General features: G+C 40.9%; 1 protein-coding gene across 6 annotated transcripts in view; it reads right to left on the bottom strand.

The window, feature by feature from the left end:
- Nucleotides 1-1,441: 1,441 nt before the first annotated feature.
- The window catches only part of LOC132781758 (ankyrin repeat and fibronectin type-III domain-containing protein 1-like), a 343,353-nt gene continuing 319,326 nt past the window's right edge, over nt 1,442-25,468 (bottom strand). For all 6 annotated transcript variants that reach the window (XM_060786193.2, XM_060786191.2, XM_060786190.2 and 3 more), the window contains 12 exons: nt 25,177-25,284; nt 24,449-24,548; nt 24,121-24,253; nt 23,400-23,519; nt 21,795-22,010; nt 19,437-19,603; nt 18,266-18,416; nt 16,803-16,971; nt 16,361-16,527; nt 15,004-15,214; nt 7,162-7,817; nt 1,442-5,109 (listed from right to left, as the gene is read on the bottom strand). In XM_060786193.2, the coding sequence (XP_060642176.2) occupies nt 4,822-5,109; nt 7,162-7,817; nt 15,004-15,214; nt 16,361-16,527; nt 16,803-16,971; nt 18,266-18,416; nt 19,437-19,603; nt 21,795-22,010; nt 23,400-23,519; nt 24,121-24,253; nt 24,449-24,548; nt 25,177-25,284 (2,486 nt within the window). In that variant the 3' untranslated portion in view covers nt 1,442-4,821. The remainder of the gene's footprint in view (nt 5,110-7,161; nt 7,818-15,003; nt 15,215-16,360; nt 16,528-16,802; nt 16,972-18,265; nt 18,417-19,436; nt 19,604-21,794; nt 22,011-23,399; nt 23,520-24,120; nt 24,254-24,448; nt 24,549-25,176; nt 25,285-25,468) is intronic.

Here is a 25,468-nt window from a genome sequence, read left to right as displayed (position 1 = left end):
TATATCTGTGCATTTCATTTTATAGTATTATTTATTAAATAATAATAACAACAACCAAAGTGTTTCTCCTGGTTGAAATTCCTTTTGTTAGTTTTGGCCCAACATTCTAATCCTGATCCTGACCTCAGGGGTATTAGCTCCAGTTTAGTGTCATCTGCAGATCTGATAAGATGCCTTTTGTTCCGTCATTCAAGTATTATGTATTGCCTTGCTTGCTGCTCTAGAGGTGCTCTTGCCATCAAGATCCAATCCACCCACATCATTTAAATCTTTTGCAAACTGCCATACATGTCTGCCTTACTTTGGAAGCAACAACTTTTGCCGGTTAGGAAAGAATAGTCGCCCCAAGTCAGCAAGGCATGGCTGACACCTATGATAAAGTCAGTGCCCCTTTCTCTCTCTTCTAAGCAATTTGCTTGACTGTACATGTCGAGGCAGAGGAGCAGTCTATGCCTCTTGTGAACTGTCAGCAGACCGGTTTCTAATGAGAGGGCACTCCAATTAAGCTAAGGAGGGTCTAAATGGATTTGGAAACACCCTGATTGTAATCCTGGCTTCGCCACTGACTCGCCTTGACACTTCAGGAGACTCGTTTAGTGGATCTGTGCCGTAACCTGCCTTCTTCCAGGAACTAAGAACTGTTGGAAATTAACCGCAAACCATAAGATTCAGGCTGGATCTACACTGCCATTTCATGCGGTTTTAAAGTGCAGTGAGTCTACAGTGCCATATAATCATTTCAATGCAATTAATCTGCATTCTGAAACTGCATTATATGGAAGTGTAGATCCAGCCCCAGTGTGCTACAGTGCAACAGAGTTGTCTACAGATGAGAAATATATTGAGTGGTTTTAGGGATGGTTTTAGTATTTCTCAGTATAACTTACCCGGTAGGGCTGTTTGTGACAAGCCGCAGGATGCACAGGTAACATACAAACGGACTTTGATATTATATGTGGAGTTCTTCTGCAAACGTTAATCTACTTTTTGGTTGTTGTTCACACAAGATTTGCTCCACAGAGGAATCTGTTTTTTGTGAAGTTTGGTGCATTGGGAAATAGCACCGTTTTAAATCTGAAAATTGGAAGCTATGGCCAAAGTAATGTTTGAAAGCATTTCTGCACCAGACCAATGGATTCATGGATTGACTGTAGCTGAGACTACTGAGCTTGTGCTCTAAATAATAGTGATGGTGGAAACTAAATGCTGTTGCTATGTTCTGCTTTTTGTGCTGCATTAAAGTGTTACTGGATTCACTCAGCAATGCTATTTAAAAAGAACATTTAAATGCAGATGGCTTTAGGCAACCCTCAAGATGGCAGTATGTGCAGACAGTATGGCACCAATCCTGCAGGGAGTTCTGCACAGGGGGAAAAACGAAGCTTCCAAGGGAGCATTTCAGTATGCCTAACTACGAATAAAGAGAGCTCAAGCAATTAAAGGGGATGTGATCAATGTTATTTATACACACACACATTCCAGTTGTGGAGCTGAGCTCTTTTCAAAAACACTCCTCATGCTTGGACGAAAGGAGACCTGACACTTCCCCAGTATGTTGGCTTTATTTTCTGGCTCTTTGGCCCAAGATCCCCGGTTTGTTGTTTTTCTGCTTTGCATTCCAGTACTACAAAAGACAACTCGGCCCTCTCTCCCTGATCTGTCTCATACGGAATTGAGTGCAACAAGCCAGGTATCATTTTCTGTGGAGTTATGCATTTGACCCAAGAGAAGCTTTTTAATTCTTCAAGGAAGACACCATTCCTCATAACTGGGAGTTCTGAATAAATGCTCACAGATGGGCACCCAAAGATGGGCGCCCAAAGGAGATTGTGGCACAAGAAGACGAGAGAGAGAGAGAGAGGGAGAGAGAGAGAGAGAGGGAGAGAGAGAGGTGGGATCACTCTCAGCAGCATAGCCGTCTTTACTACAGACCACAGTTCTGTTAATAGTTGCAATTAACAAAGAGACCGAGCGGCCAACAAAACATCATGCTACTGGTTGTACAAGAGCAATCAATCACATTCACGGCAACAAAACAGCAACCGAGTGAGGAAAGGAAAGATTAACAACTCAAGTGTTGTTACAACAGAGGTCTTGTAGCACACCTAGGATAGCAAAGTCTACTTTTTGCCATGTCTGGCGAATTGTGTTTTGTTTGTAAAACACATAGGAAGTGGAATAGTTTTACTTACCACATATTTTTAAAAATGCTTTTACAAGGGCAGACATGAGTCTTTACATCTGGGATAGCACTTTTTCTTGCCAAGGAGGTCTGGCTCAACCTTTACCTCGCTAGGGAAAGATTTCCCTTCTTCCAGATCAGAGATGCCAAAGGTTTTAGTGAATACTCTCCCCTTATCAGAAGAAATGCAGTAGAAGGAGGAGAAATAGACCCACAACTATAAACATTAGTCACCAAAAAGAAAGGACCAAAGATTTACGAGATAGGGAGGGCACCCCATTGGGTCTTCTCCATGTGCTTGTGAACATCTATCAGCCAAAAGATTCAATCCATCCCTTGGGTTGCTGTAAGTTTTTCGGGCTGCATGGCTATGTTCCGGAAGCATAACGTTTCAACCTCACAACGTCTGAGGATGCCTGCCATAGATGCAGGTGAAACGTCAGGAGAACATGACCTGAAAAACTTAAAGCAAGCCAGTAATTCCGGCCATGAAAGCCTTCGACAACACAATCCATCCATTGATGGAGCAAAATCTTTACTCAAACAAAGTCTCTCAGATAAACACTGACTCTATATTCCCTGTTTTACAACCAGGGAGACTTTCAAGGTAACTGTAGAGAGAACTTTGGCTTGTGTGCAAAGTGACACAATCCATGGATTGTTTAAAGCAAGGGTGACAACAACTGTGCAGCCCTCAACAACAACTTGCTGAATGGCGTCTACCAGTTTCTTTCACCCTGGCTGTGATGGCTGGGACGGTCATCCAACAATTTCAACCCATGTTTCAGGAAAGCTTGGAAATGCCCCTCCAGTGTTCAGGCATCTGGTGTTGAGCTGAGAGACTTTGAATACTATGGGATGAGGCATCAACATGGGAAGCAGAGGGAGTGTTTCTTTGGCTAGAATATTTGAAAGTGAAGTGTAGACATGCTAGATTTGTCAAAGGGTTTGGAGGCTTGGAATGACTGCTATGCTCTGTATTCTCATTATAACCAGACGAAATGCTTCCTCCCCCACCCCTTTCTTCTTCCTCCTTCTCTTCACAATTGGAAGTGCTTCAAAGGAAGCCCTATCCACTGTACTGGAAACAACAGCTTACGTGCCAAGCTACTTGCTTTTGTTTCAGGCCAGACAATTGAGCCGAAGTGTCAAAAAGATAGGCCTGATCACATCTTTCCTAGGCTAGTGGCAGTTTTCAAATGATTCTCCATTATTTAGGTCTCACATTGAGGCATCGTCTCCAATTTCTAGCTGGATATTGCTGCAGTGTTGGCGTTAAGTCAGCTTTCCATGACCCCGACATCTTCTTATGGAAAGAAGGGACTCTTGGCTTCACTCACGATCTTCTGCTGCTGCAGGAGATGAAAAGGAGTCACTGCATCCCCTTCTTGAAGAGGAATGTAAGGAAAAGCAAGCAAGTGCAATAAGATCCTCTTGAGAGAGGGAAGATCTAGGGTGGTCTCCTGGTCATCCTTTTCCCTATGTTCCTTTTCTAGATCAGTGGTTAGGAAAAGGAAGGGAAGGGTAGAGGGAGGGGCTAAAATACAAAATAAAAGAGAAATAATGTGGTTTTAACCTCTTAGTACCCCTTAAGACCTCTTTGGCCCCGTCTACAGTGCCATATCATGAAGTTTCAGAATGCAGTGTAACTGCATTGAACTGGATTATATGAGTATATGCTGCCATATAGTCAATTTCAAGGCAGTTCAACTGCATTCAAAAGCTGCATTATATTGAGTAGATGGGTCCTAAGTCTTCCAAAAAGATGGACGCAGCTTTCCTGCCAAGAGGACGTTTTATCCCAGATGCAAAGTCTGTCCTCTTTGGGAGAGAAAAGACTGTAGATTCTCACACAGTTCAATATCTTGTACAGTATTTTAAACTGTGGATTTCTAGGGCAGACTTTTTTAAAAATGGATTATTTTGATAGAAATAATAATATGCAAAAGTTGAAAGCCAGGCTGCCAGGGGATCAAAATTGCCACTGAACAGGCCAGGAAAGGAATCTGGATTCCTCTAAGATGCTTCCAGGGCAACTGTTCTCCGAGTTTTTGTTCCAATCCACAAGAAGTCAAGGATGGAGGAAAACAATCCTTTTTAGGAAAATAGTTTGGTCAGAGAACCATGTGCAATTTCATATTTTTCCAGGGACAACAAAACAGGAAACATTAACAGGACTTGGTGAGCTCCTTGCTGCACCCTTTTTCCCACCATTGCTCCAGCCCCTGATTTTGGGATGATTCCAGCCAGGATCATGATGGTTCCCCTTCCATAACACATTGATTTCCTCCCTTTTTCCAGGTTCTGAATGAAAAAATATATATAATTATGTATTGCTTCTTTAAACCTAACCAGTTCTTCTTTGTATCTGAAATTGTCTTTGACAATTTTTATTCCATTATCCCAAAGACTCTGGGATTTTATCCTTAATTGTAGCCATAACAACCAAGTCTTGATATCTCTTTGGTTAAAATGAAACACACGCACACACACACACAAGAAAGCAACACACTGCCCTCCTATTTTGGCCCATGGTGGATGGCACAAAATTGTCTTTTCAAGAAGGAAGCATCAGTGGTGAGCTGTCTGCTCACTGGAAGTTGAACGTTCCTTACTTCTCTGCCTCTCATCCCATCCTCTCATACGGTCGTTGCCGGGCCATAATGAAACAAGAGAGGAGATGTCTCTTTGATCCGCACATAGAACCTGCCATCAGGCCAAGCCTTGTGAAGCGAGAGAGGCAGGAAGTCATTGGGAAGCCACTGCTCAGCTTTGTCAGATATGAACACGAGCCCAAAGTGACCCAATTGTTCTTCGCTGTAGCAGAAGGCATCAGCATTTCCCAGGACATCACGCGAGACCACGTTCATCTTCTGCACCACCAGTTTCACCACGTCTTCGGCTGACATTGTGTTGGTGATGTGCAGCTGCGCGGAAATAAAGGCAGGTGAAACAAAGAGGAACAGTGGACAAAAGACGAGAACATATCAGAAGCCAGCACTGACATGACATGCACCGTGATATTAGGATAAGAAGAGGCCAAGGGATCACACAGTCTCTTCTATTCTATTTTGGGCTCATCTCTGGAGAAGGCGTTTACACTATGAAAGAAAATTTGAAAAAAAATGTTCCTGGTTTGAAAGTGTTATTTCCTGTTTAATTATGCAGTACTTACTTTGAAAGTAGTTGTTCTACTCCAGAAACTTCGTTTTTGTGGCTGCCACAAATTTTGTTGTAAATTGGTTGAGACTCAATGATGAAATACTCACTGAAGAAATAGAGCAAAATGCTATTGCAAGATGTCCTTCCCAGCAAAACAAAGGGGTTTTTTTTCAGTTTAATAAACTTTCCCCATGCTTTTATGTTAGATTCAATTAGGAAATGACATTTATAACCCAGGAACAAAAATCGTGTTACATAGTGTTATTTATAATTTTGAAAACTGGAAATAGTGTTTTAGAACACTATGAAAAGAGGTTCAATCCCAAAAACTAGCCATGGCTCTATTGGCTGAAGCAGACTGGACTTATAGTGAAAGCTTCTGGAAGGCATCAGGTTGTGGTACGCTACACTGAACCACACATGCGCATTAAATTTGCACTGAGCTTAATACCCTAATGCTGCTTTAATCGACCAACAATCCCCTTATAATAAAACATTATCTGATTGTATATGCTTCTACCAGAAGTTTTCCACTGCCTCCTTCCACATGTAGGTGTGGAGATGCGCTGCAGCGCATGTGAAGAGTGCAAGATTTTTTAATTAATTTTTTAAAAAGTTTTAAAATGCAGTTATCCACTGGTGCTGTCCACATGTTTCCATATGCCTCGCATTTTCTATGTGCCTGGGATATCATGGGCTCTGTTGCAGCACATTTTCAGCTGAAACCAGGCATTCTCTGGACTTTTTATAACACGGGCTTTGCCCGTTTATTGGGCATGTGTTGTTTCCCACCCCAACCCCCTTATAATATGGATTATAGAGCCTGTGTAGATAGGGCTATAGAGAATCGCTAGAAAGAAGGCTTGTTTTGTTTTCCCTTGCATGGATTTCCAGCAGTTTGAAAACTTCATAAATCTCCTTGTTCTAGTGGCTGTGGATGAATGTTCCAAACAGATAGGATCGTAAAGTCTACTGGTTCCCAATTCAAATAAGTTAGGAGGACTCACATAGTATGAGAGGAACTTTTGATGGCTGAGTTATTGGAACGAATACTCCCGCAACCTGAAAGCTATGCTTGCAACATTAGATTTTGAAAACTGACTGCACATATACCTAGTAAAACCCCTAACCTATATCATCATCATAAATACTAATGAAGGTTTACACACAATTTGCATTCTCAGTCACACTGAAACGTTACTGGGAAGTTCAAGCATTCAACTTGGCTTAACTAGAAATAGTCTCCATATATAAAATTTTCTGCTTGGAAATGGATCACTCAACTAGCAAAGAAATTGCTGGAGCCAGGAATGTCACATTACAGAGAAATCTCTGGAAGAGTCTATGAAATGACTTTGTACTGGAATGGATTTGCATTCCTTCACTATGCCAAATATTCAAGGCCCTATTGATGCACAGTTCCACTCTATACTACTTGTCCCTCATGAATACTCCTAACAGAGGGACATGGACTGTTGTGCAGATTACAAGTGCTGAGCTTACCATCTGCTTAGCATCTTCTGCACTTTTGCAAATGTATAGAGCATTGCTATCTGTATGTATTCTCAGATCATATGAAATAATTAATATAAAGTTATTGCCCTTTGACTTCCTACTACTAGCATTGCTAGTCCTGAAAAGCGGCCCCTGGATAAGCAATAGTGGGAAAGCTACTAGGTGAGCAAGCACATTTAGTGGAAATCATGACTTTTTGCACGCTGAGATCTAGGGAAGGGCAGGCATTTTTGCCTGCAAGTGCTGGCTTTTTTCTCTGTAGAGTGATCTTATAATAGTGAGGCAAAACCTGATGGTAATACCTTGATGCTTGTCTCTTTGGAGAGCCCTGTTTCATACTGAGGGCACACATGCAAGGTGAAGAAGCTTGAGGATTTGCTCTGCTTTGCTACATGTCCTGTTTTGGGTGTTTCCTGGAAGGTGTGAGTCCATTCCACAGACCGCGTCCGAAAAACAGCCTCCGGGTTCTCTGCAGGCCAGCCGTGCCTGGGACTGAACGCCGAGCCTGCCTCAAACCTCAGAGGGCTGCACCGGCTTGCAGTCCTTGTTTCGGTCGGGGAGCTGTCAACGGAACCAGGGCATGACTTCCTGGCCCCATGGCAGAAGGGTTTAGGGAAGTCGAGGCTGCTGGTGCGGACACAGTAGGCCTGTCGCTTCTCCGTGATTCGCAGCAGCTCGATTTGCCGGCTCGGGAGCACAAAGTCGCTGTCATAGAGCTCCGGGGGAGGTGGTTGCTCCTCTGGAGGAACCAGAGGAGTCTTCAACTCGTGGCTCTGCAGAACGTCTGGAGCGCTATCCCTCAAAGGGCGAGGGTTTCTTTTTCCACAGCTTTCATGGCTGGAGGAAGAGTAGACCAGGTCAAGCTCTCTGGGGCTCTGGGCTCGGCTGGAGTCATAGTCACTGTCTGTAGCTAAAAAGACTTCGGATGAGCCCTCCTCATCTGAAACTCCATGTGAATCTGCAAGAAGAAGATGAAAAGATTACACTGTGTAACACAGTTTTTGTTCCTGGGTTATAAATGTCATTTCCTAATAGATTCCATCATAAAAACATGGGACAGGTTGATCAAACCACAAAAACTTTGTTTTACAGGACATCCTGCAGCATATTTTGCTATAGTTTTTCAAGGAATATATCATTTGAGTCTCAACCAATTCAACATAGTGTGTAGCAGCCACAAAAACAAAGTTTCTGTAATAGAACTACTGCTTTCAAAGTAAATGCCACATAGTTAAACAGGAAATAACTATTTCAAACCAGGAACAGATTTTTTCCCCTCAATTTTATTACATAGTGTTATTTCTGCATTGTCGCCAATAATTTTAACATGAGTGTCAGTAAGGGAATGAGCACTAATTGATATCCATCACATTCAAGATCTGTTCTGCCCATCTGTTTGAAATGTCTACAGAGAGGGTGCTTCTACACATGCCTATAATCCGGAGTACAAAGAGGGTTTAGAAAGCCCGTTACTTTCCAGGGAGTCTCCGCAACGGTAGCATCCAGAGGCATCCACATTAATCTAGAATGATCTGATTAGTGGGACATCCACAGATGTTTTCCACTGTTTCCCCCATAGCTGCAGAGATGCTCTGTGGTTCATTTGCAGAGCACAGAAATGCCTGGGGTTTTAAAACGCCATCCACACTAGCACGCCACGTGGAAATCTCACAAAGTTTTCCGCTTGCCTGGGATATAACCTGGGCTTTCTCTGGGCTTTTCTGACATGTTTAATGTGGTTCTGCCACACACACACACACAGTTATAATTCACTTCAGTGTAGATTATAAGGCCTGTGTGGATTAGGCCTCAGGATGCCAGGCCCTAGTTTCAGTCTTCAGGAAGAAAAATCTCTCCTTGAACTTAGGGTTTAAAGGGGTTTGCGCAGTACATGCCTCATGTTTGTAGCACAGCAACTTTGTCCATCTTCTTGCCCATCTTTCCTATTAATTCTTCCAGATCTCTTATTTCTCATATATCGGATAGTTTGAAGTTATTTATAGAAACATGGGGCCCATCCAGACAGGACCTTTATTGCGGGAACTCCCACAATAAAGGAGGGGCTGTCCAGACAGCGTTCTGGACAGTCCCAAATTAATTTGCTAAAAACGAATTAATTTGATAGTGGATTTATCCCGCTCCTTTTTGGCATGCGATAAATCCACTATTTTCAGGTTTGGACTGCAGAATACTGCAGTCCAGACAGTATTCCCACAGTTCTCCGAGCTAAATAAGCCCGGTAAACTGGAAATACCCACCAAGCCCGGATGCTTTTGAGACAAAGGCCTGTCTGGATCCAGCCATAGAGGGCAACTGCCGCTGACTAGTCAGGGATCAAAGTGAGCAAAAAGAAGGACCTATTACAGGTGCCAAATCTTTATCCAAGGGATCCTGGTAAAGGTTTTGTTGGCCTTCAGATCTTCATGCGGGTTTGCAAAGAAGGTATGTAGCACTGCAGAAAATGTCCTGATCGGCTCATTCTCCAAATTCAATTTTGTTTCACCCTGCATTCTTTTTTCTTTAACTCCTCTCCGCTTCGGTTTCCTTCCAAATCACAGTGCATCTAGTAAAGCATATATACTCCAAACTCTGCTGTCGTATCCTGGTTGATCCTTGCCATTTCCTTATTTCTTAGAATTAACCCCCTTGACTTCTGATGAAAGTTCCTTGACATTTATTGCTCAAGTATACATGCACGATTGAATGTAACTACATACAATAACATGACTGGGAATAGGTTTTGGCAGGAGATATGGTAATTTATTCAAGCAATGTTCTACGGGGGGAAATGAATGAATACATGTTAAGTTCTAGTTCTGCAAAGTTCTAGTTGGCCGCATTCATGTTATATTCCTTACCAGAACAAAGAGGAATGTGACATTATCCAGCAATAAGTAACTACTGACATCAATGTGTATTAAAGACATCTTATCTTGACCATATTTGCTTGCAGCATGCTAATCTTGCATAATTCGAAATAGACTTCAGAAACCTTACTTGTTTTTTTTAAAGAGAGATATGCATGTGCACACACACCTACGCTGTGCTGCACATCAGGGAGGCTTCTTGTCTCTGTGTTATCCCTAAGATGTATCTGGCAAGATGTCATTGAGATCATTTTGGCGATAAAAAAAACCCCAGATTCCAACAGCTTCTAAAAGCAAGGCTGCTAGTCTATCTGGAAGGCCTCATTAAGGTTAATGATGGAACTCCTGTTATTAAAATGTTGGTAGTGGCAAAGATAATGTGATTTGGATAATGACAGCGGTGGCGGCACCTAATGTTTTGCTTACAATAGTAGGGGAGAAATGGAATTTTGCTCTGGTGGCAAAAATAATAACGTACAGACATCCAAGTGGAGTGATAGCAAAGCTGTATTTTAAAAGTTTTTCAGGTGTTGGGATATGAACGGTCATCACTATTGGTTATTCTATCAGTAACATCCATACCTAGATGAATAGGGAGAGAAGCCACACTCAACCGTTGCCGCTATATATTAACCTTCCACTGTTTTTTCCTGTTTGTCAGATCTGCACAGATCTCAGCAGCAAGCAAGAAGTTAAAGTGCAATTTTGGAACTGTGGCCTTCTTAACAGTTTGGCTGGCATTTCCAGCTTCTATTATTTGTAGGTGTTTCTGCAGCTCTCATAGACATTTGCACAGTGTATGTAATGCAGCTGATACTTGTTTAATAGTGGGTTAACATGACTAAAGATGGAAAGGCCCGGGAAAAACAAAAAAACATTGGGGGGAAAGACGGAGGTTTTTTCCCCAAAGCAATTTCTTTCCAGAAAAAAATGGAAAAAAGTGTGTAAAAACAAAAAAACTCTTAGAAATCTTTCATATTATTTAGTTTGAATACTATGTTATAGACATGTTATTTATCATTGGAAAAGAATATATAATATACACTTTTCAATTTTTCAAAAAAATATCTTAGGAAAAAACTGGAAAAAATGAGGGTGTGTATGTGGAAAAGAACAGGGGAAAAATGGGTTGTTGTAGGTTTTTTCGGGCTATATGGCCATGTTCTAGAGGCATTTTCTCTTGACGTTTCGCCTGCATCTTTGGCAAGCATCCTCAGAGGTGTGAGGTCACGCCTCTGAAGATGCTTGCCAAAGATGCAGGCGAAACGTCAGGAGAAAATGCCTCTAGAACATGGCCATATAGCCCGGAAAAAACCTACAACAACCTAGTGATTCCAGCCATGAAAGCCTTCGACAATACAGGAAAAAAATGTTTTTTAATATATATATATATTTACAATTTCTCCATTTTTTCCAGACTTTCCCAACTGTAATCATGACTTCAGCTGCACAGTCACTGTACATCTTATACTCCCTCAGGGCCCATTCACACAGTACACTTATCCACAACAAAACTGTTCAAAAGTAATGTGTAAAGCAGCATTGCGAACAACCTAACATGACCATGGTTCATGAGAGAAGTTAGGCCTCAATTAGTTGTATTGATTAGGAGCAAGGGTATCATTGCAAGTCTGTTTCAGCTGTGAATCTTAATTTCTGGAATGAAATGTACGATCACAGTAGACCTGACAATCACAGAAAATTACCAAAAAATAGTCTTCAGCCCCAAGCCTTTACATTCTAAGCTTTCGAAAACCATGGGACATTGAGGATATGGCGAGAAATGTTTCGTGAAGTCAGACATTCAAAAATTAGAGGAGCCTAATGTTCATCTTTAATACAAGATCAAGGACCTGGAAAAGAGGGAAGAGACCCACATCTTCACTTAAAAGGTTGTTCTGATTGACCAAGATTGGTCAGAAGCTAGTCCTTGGAGATCTATGGCACACATTCACCATTCTGTTAATAAACATTTTAGCAAGACCCTGTGAGACATAATCACTTTCCCTGGAAATCTCGCTTAACACCTGATACACTAGATATGAACTATGAAAGCCACAAGGTATTGGTCTTTCAGGACTTTATCACCCAAGACCTTGAAAAGAGAGATGCTTTCAAACCCATCTCAACTTTATTAATGTCTAGAGGGGAAAGCCCCAAGACCCCTAACATTGTTTGAAACATTAAGTTATTGTTGTTCTACTCAAATAATTTACAAGGATTTAGCTGGACAGAGAAATAGCAGAGGAGACTGAAATCTGACCTGGGATTAGAAATAAGAGAAAGGAGTTTGGTCTAACAAATAGATTACACATCCTTCCAAGTCCTGTCCAGATGTGGCGAAAGAGAATGCTCTAAAAATCATTCCTAAAGTGCACTCGACTCCCATTAGAATGCCAAGAATAGCTTCAAAACCCTTCCAAATCCTGGATAGGATGTGATGATATAGGAACATATATTTATAAATGGTTTGATTGTCCAAGTGTAATTTGTTGGAACTAGTTCCAACCTTCACCAAAAAACAAAACAAAACAAAAACATTTTGTGCTAATGCATATAAAAAAACAAAGTCACTTTGAAATGCTCAATAGTTTACGCAATGATGGGGAAGGGTTCATTTTCATATATTATGCACAGGAAGGGGCAAAGAAATTTGGCAGAATAGATACTTATTTGTTTTAATAGTTTTAAATAAACGATAGAACTGTTTGGAAGGAATTCTACCTTGTGTTAGATAGAAAAACAGGCAACACACGCAGACAGTAAGGATAATTCAGTTGTCAAATCGCAAAGTTACTTAACAAAAGATGTGGAGTGATAATTGGAGATAATTAGACACACATGTGATGGGGGCTTTACTTACTATTCCTAAGAAGAGAGCCCATATTTAAGAACTGATCAATTTCCTAATATCATAACTCATTAAGCCTCAAATGCAAAGTATTTATTTTGTGCTGATCATCAGACTGTGCGCTTACAAAGATGATATGGGTCAATAGAGTGGACTTGATGCTGCTTACAAATATTCAGTGCAGTATAAAGGAAAATCTTAAGGATCTCTATACACTCAACAGCCATGACTTTTGAAAGCCATCCTACAAGCACATTTTCTTTAAAAGGGATCACAGATAACTGGGAACAGAGAAAAAATGAGATCAGATGGTTATCAAATTAATAAAAGAACATAAAATAACAGGAAGCTAAAGAGTATGGAATTAATTATCTCCAAAAAGAAATGGATTAGATACATTTGGCAGAACGCAATGCACACCCATCTATGATATGTATTAAAAGACCAGATTATGAATTTGGGAGCATACGTTCTGAACTGCAGTCTTGTGTTGTAGAAATGAAGTGGAATAATAAGAATTTGGTTAACACGATGAAATCTAATCATGAAGACTTAATAACACAATTAACTGATTAAGATTAAATATTTATAAGAACTTTACAAGATCACCTTAATTCATTAATTATGGACGCAGAGATAGCATCAATTATTAAAAAGTTACAAGGCACGGTATCTGGTTTTGATGGAGTTCGGGTTATTCTAATTTTATCTTTATTAAAGGATGAATGAATTATTAATCGCAAATAAATCTCAAATAAATTGGTGAGAACTAGCTACCTGCAGGCCCAGGATGATGTTACATTTTCAAACTGCATTATGTGGTAGTGTAGATAGGGCTCCATTTTGCTGGAATGCTGGTTAATGATACAGTTGAATCAGGACATGAAAATACTTACAGCAATCCTTGCATACAGGGTAAATTCCTTTATAATGTTGCTCACAGGCCCAGATCGATGAATATTTATGCCTTGCGGCAATCAGTTGCTAATATGTGTCTTCAACTCAAAAAGGTTTTCTGAGGGCCCTTCTACGCAGCCTTTTATCCCAGAATATCAAAGCAGAAAATCCCACATTATCGGAGTGTGGACTCAGATAACCCAGTTCAAAGCAGATATTGTGGGATTTTCTGCCTTGATATTGTGGGATTTTCTGCCTTGATATTCTGGGATATAGGACTGTGTGGAAGGGCCCTTAGTAAGATTTATTCGGAGGAGATTTGCCATTGCCTTCTTCTAAGGCTGGTGGTTGGACTTGTCTGAGGCCATCTGGTGGGTTTTCATGGCTAAGTAGTGAGTTGAACCCTTTCCGCCCGTAATAATCCTAGTCTAACACTCTAACTCAGGCTGGATCTACACTGCCATATAATCCGGTTCAAAGCAGATAAACACTCTTTCACACGATTTTTGTTCCCTAAAAAACAAGACACCAACATTCTTTTGCTGAGCTGTGTTATTAGTCTTTTCCATCCTTGATGGAGACAAGGGAAGGTCTTGAGAGAAATATCTCTCTATTATTGGGTGCTACCTGGGTGTAAACGGCACACTTTTAGAAAACATTTTCTGGGCTTCTCTTAAGTTACTGATTTGATAGGATTCAGAGTAGCTGTGGGAAAGCCCCAGCTTCTCGCTTGTGTCTGAACAGGAGAATGATAAAGGGATCTGGTAAATATTTCTCGTCTGTGGCTTGAGTTTAAAACATGGAACCACTGAAGGATCAACTAGAATTTGGGGAGAGTACCTTTAGACTCAGTGATCCACAATGGGAAAAAGTGACCTTTCCAGATCTGATATAAACATGCTGAAATTCTGGGCACCACAGTTCAAAAGGGACATTGACAAGCTGGGATGTGTCCAGAGGGGGAGTGACTAAAAGGTCTGGAAACCGTGAATGATCCCTCTGAGGAGTGGTTTAAAGGGCTGGGTCTGTTGAGTCTCAGAACAGAAGGTTGAGAGGAGACATATTTAAATATGTGAAAGGACATCATAAGGAAGAGGGAGCAGGCTTCCTTACTGCTGCCCTGGAAACTAGGGCGCAATGAAGCCATGGGTTCAAATTACCGGGGGGGGGGGGGGGGGAGAGATTCCACCTGAACATTAGGAAGAACTTCCTGACCACATGGAGAGCTGTTAAGCAGTGGAACTTTCCACCTCGGAGTTCGATGGAAGCTCCTTCCATTGAGACTTTGAAAGAGAGGCTGGGTGGCCATTTGTCGGGGGTGCTTTGATTGTACATGGCAGAGTGGGGTTGGCCTATATGGCCCCTGAGAGTGGCTTCTAATTCTAGGATTCTAGGATTCTATAAATGTACCTGATGTGTAAGACTGTGACAGACAATTCTATTCAAGGGGAAAGTGTTATTGGTTTTCATTAAAGGACCTAATCCCTGGAAGAGATGGAGATGGTTTGCATATAAAAGATATCTCTTACCAGAGTTGAGTTTGCGACTTGTTTCAGGAGATTGAGTAGGTGAGGGAAGGAAGTCCAAGTGAGAAGAGGTGGACTCTGTTTTCTCTTTCAGTGCAACACTAGACTCTTGAATGAACCGCATGAGTGAGATGCCACAGGACGGCTGCTTGTACCGGGCATGCTGCAGGGCGTCCATCATCCAGCGCATTTCTCTCCAAATCTCCTCCATTTGCTGTCCCAATGTAAAGATGGTGATGATTAATTATAATAATTAATAATATTAAGATTTATGATGTTGATGGTGATTTTTTTTTTGACGTGTCAGGAGCGACTTGAGAAACTGCAAGTCGCTTCTGGTGTGAGAGAATTGGCCCAGGGGACGCCAGGATGATTTGATGTTTTTATCATCCTTGTGGGGGCTTCTCTCATGTCCACGCATGAGGAGCTGGAGTTGATAGAGGGAGCTTATCCACCTCTCCCCGGATTCCAACCTGCGACCTGTCGGTCTTCAGTCCTGCCAGCACAGGGGTTTGACCCACTGCGCCACCGGGGGCTCCGATGGGGATAATAATAATGAATAACATGGTTGTTGTTCCTGGGTTATAAATGTCATTTCCTAGTTGGTTATGTCATAAAAACATAGGAAAAGTGTGTTAAACTGCAACAACTTTGTTTTTGCAGGAGGGACATCACCCTGCAGCACATTTTACCCCAGTTTTTCAATGAATCTCTCATCACTGAGACTTAACCAGTTCAACCAAGTTTGCGGCAGCCACAAAAACAATTAAGTTTCTGGACTAGCGCAGCAACTTTCAAAGTAAGTACCACCCAGTTAAACAGGAAATAACACTTTCAAACCAGGAACAGAACATTTTTCAAATTTTGTTACATAGTGTCATCATGATCATTATTATCATCATCATCTACTTATATCCTGCCTTTCATTCAATAACAAGACTGAGACTGCATCTATACTGCCATATAATACAGTTCAAACTGCATTATAACTGTCAGTGCAGACTCATATAATGCAGATTGACCTGCATTGAACTGGATTGTATGAGTCTACACTGCCATATAATCCAGTTCAATGCCATTAAGCTATATTAAGCTATATTGTAACACAGCATTATATGGCAGTGTAGATGAGGCCTTGGCATGGCTAAAAACAGTCTTAAAAACAGTACCGATTAACCCTCTACAAAAGCTTCAGTAAACGCAAAAAAACAAAACAAAACAAAAAAACACAAAATAACTTAAAAAACAAATAAACAATTGATATATATATATATATATATATATATATATATATATATATATATATACACATATATATTAAAAAGACAAATTACAGCCCTTAAAGTGCACAGTGACATACCTGCATGTAGTCCTGCACTTGCTGGTGCCTCTGCTTGGCAATGGTGACTTCTGAGTCTGAGAAGGCCTCTCGGAGACTTTGCTGAGAAAGAAGGGACTCCAGCTCCAGGAGTGCTGACACTTGGCAATACTGGCTAATGAATGCTTGGTCGTAGGTGAAAAAATGGACTGGAAGAAAGAGGAAAGGCCAAGAATCACACTTAGAGCCTTCTCACAGGAGGATGTATGCTCAGTGCCAACAGAACTCAGGCTATACAAAGTAGAACAACAGCCAGAGCAAAATTAGCAATGATTGTTTCCCCTATTTTAGGTGACAGAAGTGTTTGCTGCTAATGGCATTAGCTTCATGAATCTGATCAGCGTATCATCATCACATGTTTTCTCACCAGTCCGTGCCATAGATGCAGATTCCCAACAAAAAATGCTTGGGTTGCTGCTCTTACCTAGCTCAAAGATCTGAAGGGGAAGCGTCAGAAACCCAGAGTGTGGCACGTATGGGTTGTTCTGACCGGGTGCAGTGCAGACGTCATCCGAGGGAGGCAGGAGCAGAAGGAAGGAAACATTTTCTCCAAAGTCCAGAACTTCCTGGCTGTATAGACGGAAATCCTTGGCCTGGAGAAAGGAGGAGGAAGGCAATGTTGGATAGCTGGTGCAGCATGAATCCTATCTTTGTCCTATCAATCGGCTGAACATGTCTGATTGATTTTTCCCGGGAAGTCTGGGACTATATGGAAAAATGGTTTGTGGAATTTCCAAACCAGATTGATATTTGAATTTGCTGCATGCGAAGGGGGGAGTGCTATTATTTGGCTACATAAAGGGGTTCAGGTGCATTATGTGCTTCCCAATTCATTATTGTTAGAGCTGTTTCAAATGTTAGTTGACTTAGATTAATCTAATTCTCACGTAAAATTGTAACCACAGAGCCATGTTGCATGAAAAAGGTAGTCTGAATTTGACATTTTTTGTAAAGGTGGTTTGTTGGGATTGGGATATTTAGGGACATCCTTTGAACTTTTTCCCATTCACTATAAAAGGCCTTGTCACTTGATTCTAGCAAAGCAACCCTGAATGTAAAGGAATTTTTTAACCTACTGAGCAAGTCAATATTCTGTTGGGAGGGGTAAGCAAGAGCATTGATCTTCACCATCACTTCTGTCACCTCTCTTCCTAATAAACATTTTCTAATAAGCTGCTTTTAACATCACCAGAAGTTGTAAATGACTCGAAGGCACATGGCAACAACCATCGCCCTTTTCCTAATGTAGAATAAGAACCAAATGTTAAGAACTTTGCAAAACATTCACCCCAAGTGAATGGGTTTCTCTAGTTAAATTATATTGAATGAACTAGGGGCTTAAGGTTATATCTATAAAACTGATCAGCTTTAGATCTTGTCTGAGGTGGATACATATATTACAAACTGGAGACCTGTTGATGCATGAATTGTAACTGTTGCTGTGAAAATATTTATAAAAAGAAATGGTTTCAACCATTGAGACTTATTTATTTGTTTGTTTATTTATCGTGTCAGGAATGAATTGAGATTACAGTTATAATGTACAAAAAAAAACACAAACAAAGTTAAAAACTGAGTACAATACTAAGTTTCCTTTGACCAGAAGCTAGCCACTTGGATGCCTCTGGTGTCACTGTAAGAAGGTCCTTCATTGTGCATGTGGCAGGACTCAGACCGCATTGCAGTTAAGTGGTCTGTGGTTTGCTCTCCTCCACATTGAGATTACTCCTGGCTATGCAATTCCTGCTCATAAAGAAGAGCCTTTGTATACTTTTCTTGATCTGACATAAAAAATAAATATGTCACCCGCATGCACCTGCACCAGGTCTGCATTGCTCTGCCTCACCCGCGCTTCACCATCCCCCATAAACCCCACTGAGCCTCTACCTCACAAAGTGGGATGTTGACCAGTTGCACCAGTTCTCTGACCGCTGCTTTGAGTTCTTGAAGCAAGGGATTCTGGATGGGCTCTGGGCCTTGCTCGCTGGGAATGGGCTCCTCCATGCTGGCCAAGTTCTGCAGCCATTCCCATTCCTCCCTTGGAAAGGAGGCAAAGGGGTGAATGAATACTCTGTGCAATAGCATAAAGCAGAGGTGACAGTGTGCATACGGCCAACTGTGACCTGCTAGTGTATTTTGATAGATGTCCCTTTCATGAAAGAAATATATCATACTTCAACCACCCCCCAAAGGTTGAACATCAGCAGGGCATTTTGTGTTGTGTGATTATTCATTCTTGACTTGATGCCTGACCTTCATTCTTATTTAGAAGGATTTAGGACACAGGACCCTTCATTTAGGCCCTGAACATTGTGAGAATAGGAATTCTCTTATAAAAGCCATCAGTTTGTGGATTTGTAAGTACAGTATTACGCTATCCTGCTCAAAAATCAGAAGAACCTGCAGTAATTCCATAAGACATAGCTTGGTTACATCTCCTGGAGCAGCTATTACATTTAAATATAGAGTCAAGCAGTATCTACCTACCTACCTACCTATCACCATGATGTGGGCAGGTGACCAACCTGTTGGTAAATCTATCGTTGAGCTGTGCAACTGTCTTGCCTTCTCTTTACCTTGTTTACTTTGCTATAGTCAAGGAATCCCAATCACATGTATGGCTTTACATTTGTAAAACAAGCAATGGAAAACAAAACAGGTGATCACTATGTAACAATTTGAAACATTTTCTGTTACTGGTTTGAAAGTGTTATTTCCTGTTTAATTGTGCAGTCCTTACTTTGAAAGTAGTTCTACTCTGGAAACTTAGTTGTTTTTGTGGCTGCCACAAAGTACATTGAATTGGTTGAGACTTGATAATGAGATATTCATTGGAAAACTAGAGCAAAATGTGCTACTGCAGGATGTCCCCCCCCCCCCCCCCACAGAGACAAAGTTTTTACAGTTGAATAAACTTTTCCCATATTTTATGATAGAACCAAATAGGAAATGACATTTATAATCCAAGGACAAAAATCATATTACAGAGTGTTACAGAAGTTAGCTTTATTATCTATGTAAGTATACTGATACATCAGGTCTGGTTTAAAATCTCTACCTGGAGATGTTTGGGTTGCTTCGTATCTTCACATGGCAGAGGATGTTTGGCCGCTGTTCGGGCACCAAAACCCGTATCTGGTCAACCGCACTGCAGAGCTTCAAATAACCCAAGTACAGGCCAGCAGGGAGAGCCTGCCCACTTTGCTGGTGATAAGCCAACTTGTCCTAAGGGAGGAAACATGTCCTTAGAAATGTCACATATCTACCTCACAAATGTAAACCTTGCTTTAGAAAGACCTTAAATTTTAACAAAGAAAGAGAAGTCCAAGAAACAAAGCTACATTCACTAAAATATGTTACAAGAGAGTTTGAACAAGAAGGAACAAAAAGAACCAAAAGAACCAAAAGAAAAGGGCAACTAAAATTATCAAGGGTGTGGAGAACAAGCCCTATGAGCAACGGACAGGGAAAATATCCCAGGAAAGCAAACTGTAAATGAACCAGTAATATTGTAATATTGTAAAGACCAAAAATCACAATAAGAATAATAAAGCCATAATAAATTATGATAATACAGTGATACAGTACAAAACAAATTATGGTGATGTGTTACAAAATAATACTAGGTAAACACTATTCAATGGGTAAGACTACAAGAGCAATAATCCTTAGAATGACACTTCGATTAAACTCCACATAATGGTTGGATGTGTCATTGTCCTGCTTGTATGCTGTTGTAATTTTGCAATTGATTCTATGTGTTCTTTGTTATTTGCAATATTACATATTTAATCTTTGCTGATAGTTTTTTACAGTTCTTTTCAAATTTCCTTTTATCTTTTGGTTCCTTTTTGGGATATGGAAGAGAGGATGGGTGAAACACGGGTGGGATAAAAAGAAAAAAGCAGGAAACAGATCAAACTGATCCCTGTTTCCACTGTGCAGCTTCCATTAAAATCTCTGTGCCGCTATTTCTGTCTGCAGCTTCTAGGTTCCACCCAGGAGCAAAAGCCCCAGGAGACAGACTGGCACGGGCAGGAGGCACCGGAAGCTTCACAAAGGAGACTGTTGTTGTCCGATATCCAGGCTGGATGCTGCAATCTCCAGGAACAGAGGCTGCGTTGAACTGGCCCTTTCGTGGTTTGGCCTTTGCTAATCCTGGCAATAGCTTTGAATAAGCAGTTTCAATAGCCCCTTGTACAGGTGCTTGAGTGCCTTTTGTTGCTGGAGGCACTCCGTTAGCTGAAAGGAAGCGAAAGGAGGGAGGAACAAGGAGAAAGGTCAAGGAGAGGAGGGAAGGCTGGGCCCTGCGGAAGGAGCCTTTGCTCAGACCTCCTGACAAGCTGGGAAACAAACAAGTGCTCCTGCAAACCAGAAGCATCAATGAGCAGAAAAAGCTATACAGAAAGAGCTATACGAATTTGACATAAGGAAGCGGACATCGGTTGACAACCAGGTTTTTGTTCTCTGCAGTGTCAAACAGCCTGAATGAAAGGTAGGCAACAAAGAATATAAGACTGCGAAACACAACTTGTCTTGGTTCAATTGGCAGGAGCTCAACTTTGAGGCCTGCAAACATACCTAAATATCACCAGAATCCATGTGCAAAGCAAGGAATGTGCAAAGGAACAATATTCATGACAGCCATGCGCTGACAGATGTTTGCTTGATTTTACTCAGCACTGTCTACTCTGTCTAGCAATAGTTTCCCCAAATCAGAGGCAGCAGTCATTGCTCAATTGCATTCAGTTGCAAACCTTTTTAAGACGTGCCTCATCCCACCTGGTTTTTGCTAAACCCTCATCTCCTTCCTTATTTTTATTAATCTTTATGATCAACAACTCTATAAATATTCTATTTTAGCTGACAACTGTCCCTGGCCTGGGTTGCATTAAAAAGAAAATATAACTGTGATGGATGACCAGCCTCATCTGTTCTTGTTTGGGAAGTAAGACTTCTACTTTTCCAATAGCAATAGCTCAAGGGCATGATCAAGGTGATAAACGTACTTGAAACCAGCCTTATGAGGAACAGTCAGCAACTGGCTGTGTTTAGTTTGGCGAAAGCAAGTCTGAAAGGTGACATAACAGACATATTAAAAAATCTGAAGGAGTGCTATTAAGGAGATGGACCTGGGTTGTTTTTCTGCACTTCAGAGACTAGCACATGAAGCAAACGATTCAAATTGCAAGAAAATGAGATTCTACATTATGAGATACTTCCTTAAGGGAAAAGCTATTCAATAGTAGAAGAGACTACTCGACAAAGTAGTGGATCTTCCTTCTTTCGGAGTCATGAAACCCTTTCAGTTTAGAGCAATCCCAGTTGAAGTGTTCCCAAAGAAAGCTGGGACTTCCACCACCCCTACTGCTAAATGAGGGCTTTCCCTCTTTAGGGAGGATTGAGAGCCTGGCACCTGCATGGTCATGCACAGCAGATCCAAGGCGGTGGGCTCTTCCGGGGAGGAGAGGGACTTGCGGTTGGTTTGCAGTTTGGAGAGAGGGACCCAGCGGACACTTTCAAAGGTTTGGCTGGTCTTCACCTCCTTGAGGGTCACAATCACAATGTTGCCCTGCTTGTCTTTGATGGGCTCAAAAAAGACCTGCCCCAGGTCCTGGATCCCCAGCAGGCCCTTTCAAAGAAAGAAAGAGAAGAAAAGGAGTCTCATTTCTGGAGCATGTCTTCAGGCGATATATATCTTCAGCTATCAGACATTAGGAATCAGCAATGATAACAGTCGCAATGGGTTCCGACAATCCCAACAGAACCAGTGCTGATCATTCCTGAATATTTTACATGATTGTTTTCTTCAAGGGCCTTTCATTAAAATTGTTGCTAAAGAATTTCTATTTGTTTTCAGGCAGCAGTGTAGAGTATACCTATGTTTTCTTTTGGGGCCAACAAACTTTTTCTCACTGAAGGACATTTTTCTGATATAAAAGAATCAACAAACTCTGAGATCAACTCTGAGACCCTTCTCTCGATCCTACCACTGTTGCAAATACAATTTGTGGGAATGAGAGAGATAGCCTTTTCGGTAGATGCTCCATTGTTCTGGCCCCTCCCTACTAACCTTCAGGCATCAGATAAAAACGTTTCTCTTGAATCAGACTTTTATTGAAGATTAATACAAGAGTGATCGGTGGAATAGTAACATCTGGGGCTGAACCTTTCTGTGCAATACCTTATGACAATTGGAAGGAGAATGGCTTCGGTTTATGTTTGTTTAGTTTTTAACTATACCTAAGATGCTAATTGCATTCTAATCTGTCTTACTATGTTTTAATTGCTATTATTGACTACGTCTGTTTCCTTTTTGTCCTAATATACCTGTATGTTTTATACCTTGTTGTTAGTCACTATGAATTCCCAATAGGGGAGAAAAGCAGGATATAAATAAAATAATAATAATAATAACAATATTTCTTCCAGTTAATTGACATATATTATACCTCATTTACAATTAAATATATGACTTACTGATTTTTGGTTAATCCATTACTGCTTAAACAAGGAACACATTTTGCTCCCTACGCTGCACCAGAGAGATGTTGCAAGAATCTCTTAATCAGTTTGAAGGGTTTACGCTGTTTATTTTTTAATGCTATTAATATTTAATTTTGTTTTAATGTTTCTATATTTTTAGGTTTTAAATTCTACTGTATTGGTTTTACTGTAAGCTGCTTTGAGTCTCTTAGAGAGAAAAAGCAGGAATAAAAATTATAATAAAGAATAAATACAAGAATGGCTTCATAATGTCTCTGCTCTAGACGTCATCCTTCCTATACCAATTGCTTGTGCGAGAACCACACCTGCCTTGTGCTTTCCTCATGAAAGATACACCTTCTTACGTTGTCAGTCCCAAACTGGCTGCTGGAGTTGTTTAGTGTATGGCAATACTAGACTCGTCTAAGTCACGCTTAGAGCTAATGACATCTGGCCTCAATATCCACTGACCAAGAGTAGCTTGTTCGGATAGGAATCCATTCTTGGCATTTGAAAAAGTATGTATCTATTTTACCTGCATCTCTGAAATGGCCAGCAACATCTTGAGGCGTGTTTGCAAAACACAGGAGCAAGACGACTGGGAAACAGTGACGCACTGCCGCAACCACAGGATTTCATCCCACATGCACGACACCTGCGCCAACATAGCAATGCAAATTATTTGAGGATACTCAGTCTCCCTAGTCTGCAGTACACCAAGACCTGACCCAAAATCAACATCTTCTAAAATTAATGCAGGAAATAGGTTTCTCTCTTCGCTGACAATCATTTGCAACTCTTGACTAGAAATAGCTGGCAAGTCTTAGTTTGGCATGCTCAGCATTGGATGTCACTCCATTTTAATCTTCTGCATTAAAGTTGCAATTTTTTAAAGGAAACATTTACTATAAATGGGAAGATTCAAAGGGGCTTGTTTCAGTAGCCTAGAACAACTTATGAAGCGACTTCATATTTAATTTCATGGTATATTTTCCTATGAGATACTCAAATAACAGTGATTTTTTAAATCACAGAATATAAAATTACACTTTTGCATCAAGACTGTTTTGAGAAGCAACATCAAATTAACAGCCTAAGGCATGAGTGAAGGTGGTGAGATTTTGTGTCTACAAATGTTAATTGAGCAGGAAAGTCTTGTTGCAAGTGCTGAAATTTCCCATATCTTTCTGAGAAAGCTGTGTCTAAACAATTAGTCTAGTGTGAGATACGGTAAATCCATCATTCTAAGGAATCACCTTGGTGAACCAGAGGAAGTCCTGCATGAGCAGACAGGAGTAAGTGTCATCTATCTCCACGACAGGGATCTGATCCTCATGTGTCACCAATAGGTTGTCATCCTTGTAGAATATTGATGCCAGGTACAGGCCCCTGGGAGGAATGGAAAGGTTTCATTTAGGATCCTGTCTATCACATTGGGAATGAGAGGAGAAGTAGACTGAGACAGTTCCCCACCTGGAGTACCTTAGCAATACAGAACTGGAAGGATGGAAGTCACTCCACATTTGTGAAGAATGCAGAAGTGATACATGCATGGAAGGCAAGTGATCCCAACCATCCACTTACCTTTTCAATGTCTTTAAGAATTTGCTGCCAGGATGGAAAAGATACTTCAGGCTCTTGGAGACAGAATGTTTTCTGCTCTGTGGCTGATTCTTAAAAGGCTCTAAGAAGTAAAATAGAGAGCACACAAGAAGTCATTATACAATCCATATATATGGTATGTCTACCAGCCATCCCAACCCTGGAATATAAAATCAGAATTCTGAAGAAGTTTGCACTATGGTAGTAGCTATGATGCAGGGTGAGATATGAAGCAGAGTATGCCAATTGAAATAATTAAATGTATCCAGACTACAGCCCCTTTGCTCTGTAAATATTGAGTTGTATGCCCCTAAAAAGGCACAATCTCTAGCTCATCAGTTAAAATCAAGGAATGTGTTCCCTACTTTCTTCTTGGTTCATTGTCCCCCCACCATGCCTTGTCCTAGGTTTTTGAGCAATTTGCAGAGCAAATAAGAAGAAATATCTAGATCCAGGGAATAAAGATCGGAAAGATGGACCATGAGATCAATTTATTTACCAACAATATTTTGTTATTTCTGTCTAATCCACTAAAATGCATAGGGGAAGTGGTGAAAATTCCCCATTTATATATGGCTCAAAATTTAAATGAGGATGATTTTTTTAAATGACAAATTTAAATCTGACTAAGGAAGGGCAGCTATAGTAGAAAAGGGTGTCCAAAGGAACTTTTCCGGAGACAGGTATCCTATTGGCAAAGAGGAACTCACCATGGCAAACACAGTGCTGGTGGACCATTTTCACCTGGTTCAGGAGGTGGTCCAGAGCTTCTGTTTGGCCTCTTCGACGTGGCGCTCGTCCATCATACTCTCTCCAGTCTGAAGTAAGAGAAGACCAAATAAATAGAGCAGGAGCTGCTATCCCTGTGAAGAACTGGATAAGCTTCAGATCTTTTACAATGTTTCTTCTGCCTCAGAACAATGCAATACACACAGCCCATAACCCCTTCTAGATTGGTAACAGAGGACATTAACTACAGTTTAGCCTTTACACGACAGAGAA

Source organism: Anolis sagrei, chromosome X (genome assembly GCF_037176765.1).
Source record: "Anolis sagrei isolate rAnoSag1 chromosome X, rAnoSag1.mat, whole genome shotgun sequence".
NCBI classification, from domain to species: Eukaryota; Metazoa; Chordata; class Lepidosauria; order Squamata; family Dactyloidae; genus Anolis; species Anolis sagrei.
Note: the sequence above shows the minus strand (reverse complement) of the source record. Positions and strands in the feature narration are given on the sequence as shown.